This window comes from Sminthopsis crassicaudata, chromosome 4, assembly GCF_048593235.1.
Source record: "Sminthopsis crassicaudata isolate SCR6 chromosome 4, ASM4859323v1, whole genome shotgun sequence".
Classification (NCBI taxonomy): Eukaryota; Metazoa; Chordata; class Mammalia; order Dasyuromorphia; family Dasyuridae; genus Sminthopsis; species Sminthopsis crassicaudata.
The window spans coordinates 26,220,995-26,229,089 of record NC_133620.1 but is presented as its reverse complement, the minus strand read 5'-3'; the positions used below and the strand labels follow the sequence as shown (position 1 = coordinate 26,229,089).

At 50.2% G+C, this 8,095-nt stretch overlaps 1 protein-coding gene across 12 annotated transcripts in view; it reads right to left on the bottom strand.

The window, feature by feature from the left end:
- SPATA6 (spermatogenesis associated 6) overlaps positions 1-1,929 on the bottom strand; it is a 131,800-nt gene extending 129,871 nt beyond the window's left edge. For all 12 annotated transcript variants that reach the window (XM_074265991.1, XM_074265994.1, XM_074265992.1 and 9 more), the window contains exon 1: positions 1,615-1,929. In XM_074265991.1, coding sequence (XP_074122092.1) covers positions 1,615-1,665 — 51 coding nt within the window. In that variant the 5' untranslated portion in view covers positions 1,666-1,929. The remainder of the gene's footprint in view (positions 1-1,614) is intronic.
- Between the last annotated feature and the right edge of the window lie 6,166 nt (positions 1,930-8,095).

The following is an 8,095-nucleotide window of genomic DNA, read 5'->3' as shown; positions in this document are numbered from 1 at the left end:
AAGATTAAGATGGGGGATGGGGGCAGCATGGTCCAGTCACCTTCCTCTAGTGGACGGAGTGACCTCTACACCAGGGAAACCTGGTTCAAGAGCTGCCTCTGGCAAGTCCTGGGGAAAAAAAATCACTTAATCTCTCTCTGTGTCACCAAGCAACCCCATGAAACAGTAAGTTGCGGAAGTGCAGTTCTGCACAGAGGCCCTACACCAATGAAATCACAGGTTCTGACCCAAAAAAGAGATGGGAAAGGAAAGGTCCATTCCCAAGGTATGGGGCAGCTTGAGAAAAGCCCAAAAGAAAACAGTGAATGAGATGGGAGATGAGAGTAGAGCAGGCCACTGGCTGGCCAAGATTACATGCAAAATGCAAAATTGCTGGGCGGCAGAGAATGGAGACATTTCTTTGCATGCCGGCACAAACTTGCTTTCTTTTTTTCCTTTCAGATGATTCCCCATTTGTCCCACTTAAAGGTCCCTGGCCCTGCCAAGGGGAGAAGGCCCCTCCCCATTCTAGCTGCTCCTGAGCTGACGGGCCAAGTCTGAGAAGCCTTGTCTTCCAAAAGTGTTCTACGAGGGAAGTTCCCGGAAGGGTTTGGGGGCTCCCCGGGGGCAGGCTCAGTGGCCAAAGGCAAGTCATTCCCCACATACTTGGGGCTCCCCCCACTGTTTCCTGCTTCAAAGTAGCCACAAAAGACATCTGGAGACACCAGAAGAGAGCTATGGGAAGGTGGCGCAAAAAGAGATGGGAGAAGAAAGGGGCACAAAGATGTACTTTAGGGAGTCTGGGAACTGAGGGAGGGGCTTCTATGCCAACAAAAAGGAATTAAACACTCACAAAACATAAAAGCCCTGCCCCCCCTGCTGCCATCTCATGGGCTCTCCGGCAGCCTGGGGGTAAGAAGGTGGCAAACCTACAGCCTACTCAAGGGGATTATAGGGGAGGGGGAACCCGCACTTCTGGGGGCGGAGTGAGGGTCTCCCGACAGCCGGAGTGCTCCCGAAAACTTTAAGAGGAGGGTCAAGTGAGAGGAGGGGGAGGGACAGGAAGGAAAGAAAGGTCCTTCCGCCAAAGACCTATGGGGACGTGGGGGGAATCCTCTCCCTGGGACTTCTGAAAAATGAAGTACTGGAGAGCAGCCCCCACTTCCTCTATACCCCTGGCCCTCGGCGTGCCTCAGTTTCCCCTCTCCCCAGGTCCAGCCCTAGTTCCATGCCTCCCCCAGCCTGTCTCCCTCAGCTCTAGCTCCACACTCCCCGTGCCTCAGTTTCCCCCAGCGTGGGCCGCGACCCTCCCCCACCTCAGTTCCCCCAACTCCACGTTCCCTCCTGCCAAAGTTTCCCCCAGCTCCGCGCTCCTCCCCCCACCTCAGTCCCCCCAGCTCCTCGCCCCGTGCCTCAGTTTCTCCCAGCTCCGCGTCCCTCCCCCACCTCAGTCCCCCCAACTCCACGTCCCCTCGTGCCTCAGTTTCCCCCCACCTCAGTCCGGCCCCAGCGCCACGCCCCCTCCCGTGCCTCAGTTTCCCCCCAGCTCCACGCCCCTCCCCCCACCTCAGTCCCCCCCCCAGCGCCACGCCCCCTCCCGTGCCTCAGTTTCCCCAGGGCCGCCTCGGCACTCACGGAGCGGATCTCCAGCGCCAGAGCGCACTGCAGCGCCTTCATCTTCGGCATGGGGGTGGCCCTGGCCTCGGGCCTGAGCAGAGGAGTGCGGAGCTGGGGGGCGGCGGCAGCGAAGGCGGCGGCGGCGGAGGGCCCAGGCCCGGGCCCGCGGTCCTGCCTCGGTCCCGCCGGAGCAGCAGCTTAGCCTGGGCCGCGGTGGACACTGTTGTCATGGCAGCGCGGGGGGGCCCGGCGCGAGCTTCTTACGGGGCGGGGCCTCGAACGTTTCGAGGGGGCACGTGATCCGCTCCTCCCACCTCAGGGGCGGGGCTTCCTGCTGAGGCCGGAGAAAGAGCGGAACCAGACACGTGACCCAGTCCTGGTGTAGAGCCTGGGGGCGTGGTCTACCAGGGAGGGGAGGGGCCTCCGAATGCCGAGGGCAGAGCTTCCACCGAGAGGTGGGGAAGGAACATTCGGAATATGTCTATGTCGTCAGAGCGCCCGGAAAGCACCCCCCTCTTCTCCAATGGCCCAACAAAGCTTAATGGAGGTCCTTCGCCTACCCAAAGAAGCCAGACCTAGGTGACCCAGCTGTGGACCCAGCTCGGACCCTCAACCAACGTTTTGTTGATGTAGGCGCATCTATTAAGCGCCTCCTGATTACAAATAAAATGAGACCGACGCGCCCTCAGGGAGCTTACGTTCTGCCCTTCCCCCGCCTCTGGGTCCGGGACTGGAGACCAGGAGAAGAAACTGGCTACTGGTGCAGTGGGCGCCTCCTCTGGAAGGCCTGTCCCGGGCCCCCTGACCTCGGGCAGCCAAGGAGCCCTTCTCAGAGGAACCTTTCAAACACACAGAATAGAGCGCTACTGCCCAGGAGGGCGGGTACATCACGATGTGGACCCAGGTCTGGAGCCCGGCAAAGGCCCGTGGGAAAGCTGGGAGGCAGCTCCGGGGCCCGAGACTACCCGCGGACGGCAGGAAAGGCCGAGGCCGGGCGCAGAGCTGCAGGCGGCAGATGGGGGGCGCTTCAGCCCTCGTTTCCTAGGGAAGGACTCTGGGGTCAGAGAGCGCGGGGACGGAATAAACCTGCAGGTGGAGGGAAGTTGGGGTGTGCCCTCCAGGAGGCAAGATACCCCACAAACAGCTAATGAAGCCGGGCTGTCAAGCAGAGGCTGCACCGCAGCGGAGGGCCCGCCCTCCCGCTTCATCCGTCTGCGAGGGCACCCAGGAATTCAAGGGCAGCGTCATGGCCGCGGGGGCCGCTGCACGTGGCGGTGGTGCCCGGATGGAGACGGTCCCAGGAGCAGAGGAAGCAGGAGGAGGAGCCGGCGCGGGGAGAGCCTGGGGTCCCGGGACCCGGCAGGATTGAGAGCTCCGCCCCAGCCGGCGGGGCGCCCTCCCCGGGCTCGGCGTGAAGCTTTACGCTTCTTCCCAGAGAGGCGCTCATTCCTCTCAGAGCCCCAGGAGTCTCTCCGGGCTCAGCCCCGCGGCCGCCCCTCTCCAGAGGCCTTCTTTTCCCGGAAGATTCTTCTCTTCTATGAAATGACTTCTAGTTAGTGGTCGTGTGCTTGTAGTCCCTCGTTTGGGTCCGTTTCCCCTGCTCTGCACTATGCGGACCGGCCGGCAGAGAGGCCCCGAGTGGTCTCCCAGCCCTCTGCTATCGCGCCGTTTGTAAATGTCGCGGGGTGGGACTTGGGGTGATAACTCGCGCTCGCCTCAGGGGCCCGGCCCGAGACCCAGGGTTGCGCTCCCCCATACCGATGCTGTTGAAAGGCGCTTATTGGCTGCGTTCTCCCCTTTCTCATCCCAGTTTAACGAAGAAACCACATCCAATACGCATGTCGTAAATCAGGCCTAGTCCCAAACTGCTCATTCTCAAAACAGCCAAGCAGGGCTTCCCTACGCCCCAGTCCCCGACCCAAGAACTAAGTAATTGGAGGCAGATTATACTCCAGAGCCTCGGCATGTCGGAGTCAGGCCCTCTGGAGGCTCAGAATCATGGAACTCCAGAACTCTGAGGAGGCGCTGCGCCCATCGGTGCCCGAGGTCAAGGGGCCTTTCTCCCTCCCTTGTATTAAGTGCTTTATGTTTGCTCTTTTTATGTACCTTCTGTTTATTCTTAATGGGGTACTTTATTGCGGCTCAGTCTTTTTTCATTTGTTGGACTCGCCATGACTCTATTTGGGATTTTCTTGACAAAGTTATGGAAAGGTTTGGTATTTCCTCCTTCAGTTCATTTTACAGATGAGGAAACTGAGGCAAAGTGAAGTAAGTTGAATAGGATTACTTGTAAGTGTCTAAGGAATGGAAAACTACTGTGCTATAAGAACTTATGTATATGAAAAAAGCAGAAAAGCATACAAAGATCTACAAAAATTAATGCAGCAAAACAATCAGAACCAAGAAAATATTATGCACAGCAACTACAACAATACAAATAGGAAGTGTTAGGATTACTAGGTGAGAACTCAGGTTGTCTGGACAGTGACAAGGTGAGAACTCAGGTTGACTTGACAGTTCTCTGGCTCCGACCTTTGGTTTGGGCCTTTAAAGGGAGTTTACACCTTAGGAATTCTAAGAGGAGCAAGCTCATTGGTTGAAGTGGTTCTTCCTAGAAGCCCTTGCATTATCCCACGCCCATTCTCTGGGAGGATAAAAAGAGGCAACATTGAGCCTGGAGAGCAGTCTGGACTGGGGAAGGACAAGAGCTGGAGGAGATTCAGAGCCAGGATTCAGGAAGAAGAGGCTGGCTGGAGGCTCCAGAAGCCTCCCAAGAAACCTGCTCCTAGAGGAAAAGATTATACAGAAAAGAAACCTCCTCCCAGAGAAGGATCACAACTGAGAGACATCAGAACATTACAAGGAAGGACACAGAGACACCAAAAATTCCAAAGTAAATGTAACAAAATTATAAAATCATAAAAATCAAGCATCCAAATGAAGAGAAATGAGAGGATACACAATTACCCACTTGTGGGGGTGGAAGATTCATAGATATAATTTCCAGACTTTTTAATGTATTGACCGGTTGTGCGGGGGGGACTCTAAAAACACTCTATGTGTCATATGGGCTGGCTCTCTGGGAAGGGGGGGACTCTTAATAGGACTACACTCTGCCCTTTCTGGGCCGTAGCCGCTCCTTTTGACTTTTGTCACTGGACCCTGAGGACTCTAGAGGAGAAAAGCTGATGGCTTTGCACGGCTCTGACTCACTTAAATCCAATTCATGTGCAAGTCAAGACATCACCCTGATGATGTCATGGATCCTATGAAGATCAAACACCAACAATAATAGGAGATGTGAATACAAACTTTAAAAATAAACAGAAACAGGGAGAAATATTAGGTAAAACTCTTGTCTTTGGACTTCAGTTTCCTTATACATACTCGTAGGGGTTGAAGTGGGTGATCTTTGGACTCCTTGCTAGGGTAAAGTCATTAACACACTCGAGGGATAAAGGAAATAGAAGAAAGAATTAAAAGAGAATGAGGAAAGATAAGTGAGAAGGAAATGGGGAAGGAGAAAGGAGATAAGGAAGCCAATGTTGGTGCTTTTAAGTTTGCATCTCATTTATCTTTATGACAACCTTGGAGGTAGATTATCTCAATTTTTATCTTAATTTGGTGAATGAGCAAACATGTTCAGAAAGGTTAAGAGACTTGCCAAGGATCACACAGCTAGTATATTTGAGGCAGGATTCAAGTTAATTACATAACTATATAGCTTTCATCTAATTAAAGGAAAAAGGGGAGAGAAGAACAAAAGAGGGAAGCATGAAAGAGAGAGGAGAGAGAATAACACAGAAATAGGATTATCATTGCCAGAAAGAGGCGGAAAGGACACAGTTCTAATAATCACTCCAAAGAATCTAAAACACAGAGCACTGATTATTGTGAATAAGTTTTAATCTTATTCCAACAGTAACCTCAGCCCTGGAATTATTCTTGCTCTGCTGGGGATTGGGGAGAGGGACAGAGAGAGGATAGGGAAGGGGCACTATATTTGCTTTCCCACTGCTGAGGACTCAGTTCCCCAAAAAAGAAACTGGCTCTTGAACTGTTAGTAAGCCCAAAGGGCACGAGAAGGCACAAAAGACATGAGAAAGGAGCCAAGCAGGAAGAGCTTTAAAGCCCATCTCTCACAATAGAAGTCCAGACTGTACCATCACTGCTGCCTTTAACCACAGAGCACAGCTGGGTGCTGGATACATTGATCCCAGAAAGCTTTTGATCCAGTAGCAACAAATGCACTCCTACTAAAGAAGCAAAAGCACCCATTTCTACTGAGATGGCACATTAGGACTGATGTTAAGGCTTTATAATCCAAGCAGGCTCATGGTGATAGATTCCTTAAATTTTAATTGTAAGGGATTTCAGAGATCTCCAGCCTAGCCCACATTTGAGCATGAATTTTCTCAGCAACATCTCAATACTAGTCATCCAGTATCACTTACTCATCCTATACTGCTGAGGAGCTCACTGTCTCCTGCGGCAGCTTATTCTCATTGGTCAAAGCAATATTTACTGACTTCAAGATTAAATTTGGATCTATCCCCTGGGGATAAGTAGAAAAATCTTTATCGTCCAATTCTTTTTGTACAGCAAAATAACTGTCTGGACATGTATACAAATATTGTATTTAATTTATATTTTAACATTTAATATGTATTGGTCTACCTTCCATCTGGAGGGAGGGGAAGGAGGGGAAAAATTAGAACAAAAGGTTTGGCAATTGTCAATGTTGTAAACTTACCCATGCATATATCTGGTAAATAAAAACTATTAAAATATTTTTTAAAAAAGAAAAATCTTTATCCTTTCACCTCAAGAAATTGAAAAACAGTAATAGTCAATAGGAACCTATTGAATACCTAATCTTTGTCCATCAAGGTTGGGAAGTCATTGAAGTGAGGGTGGGGAAGAAGAATAGAGGAAGCACCCAGTAGAGCAGAAAGAAATGAAAGCAGAGCATAAATACTCCTTTTAGCATGGTGGACTGGAAAGAGCTCTAGTTTTTGAGACAGACCATTTGGATTTGAATTTTTCTCTGCTGCTTACTATCTTCAAGACTTTGAAAAGTTTTCCCCCTTTCTAGATCTCTAGATTGTAAAATTAACAAGCTATACTTGATGATCTCCAAGGTTCCTTTCAACCCTAAAGTTCTATACTTCTATGGTGTGTCCCACAAAATACTCTCACTTTTCTTCTTGCACACTTGTGTGGGTCCAAGATTTCATTCAACAAATACTCTTCAGAATTGTCTGCAGAGAGAACATGAGCTGGGACAGCAAGGAGAGTGGGAGACAATACACAATTTACAACAGCCACACTTTGTCCCCATGAAATTCAAGATCCAGAAGGGAGAATTGGGATATAGGATCTAGACTGTGCTAAAAACATTAATAGTTTATGGCAAGAAATGCAGTTTGAAGAGACTGTTGTATCTGCCCTGATGAAGACTAGAAGAGATGGCACCCATGGGCAAAATGAAAGAATGAGCAGTCAATGGAGGGAATAACTACTGCTGGGCACCGAGTCTGAAATGCACTCTTCCAGTACACTGCAATAAGACTGATGACAGATTGGCGAGACATCTGGAAAACTGGGAACTCTGAAGAGAATCAGCACTAGAGCCAGGGACAGCGCCAAGCCTCTCAGAGACTGGTATTCTGCATTGCAGTGCCATTATGGGTACAGAGGAGTGACATGCTCTAGGGGTTTAAGGAGGAGGAATTGCACCTCAGAGGCAGGTGGGCTGCTATGACAGAGATATGGAGCAGCTGCAGAGAGCTCCCATGTTTGGAAAAGAGCCAGAGTCTGATGTCCTGGTCAAAGGAAGCTTTTCTAGCATAGCTGTGTCTCTGCGTCACTGCCCCAGGATAGAATCCGGGGGAAACAAATGAGTGTGTCTCCTCCTTCTACATCATACCATCTTCTCTCACCCTAAATTAACACCACCATGACCTTGTGTGCCATGACTGTGCTTGCCAATCCCCATGGCCAGGAGGACAGATGTCTAATATTAAGTATGTATTGATGAAATTTTCCTGAAACAGCCTGTGGCTTGTGCCTTTAGGAACATAGGTTTATCCCATCAATCTCACAATTAGTTTGAGATCCCCAGATATATTACATTTCATTGCATGGACTTCCTGAGTAAACCCACCATTGACTTCTTTTGGACCGCTTCACAAGTAGAACAGTTCTTCTGGGTCAGAGAGAGAGGGATCTCTGTTGGAAAGAGATTGTTGAGGGGGATCTCAAAAACTGTGGACAAGATAGTGTCAGGGACCACCTTTGAGTCTAGTATAAGTGGCACTGAATAGGGTTAGATTTGCTCAATAGTAGCATTTTCAGGGAAAGTTACTCACTATATCCCTGGCTCAGAAAGGAAGAGATTTTGAAGAAAAAAAGGGGGTTAAAAAATCAGATTGGGCAGATGAGTTCAGGAGATGTTGTGTTACTAGACAGAGTATATGATGGGATTTCTGGGTCTTAG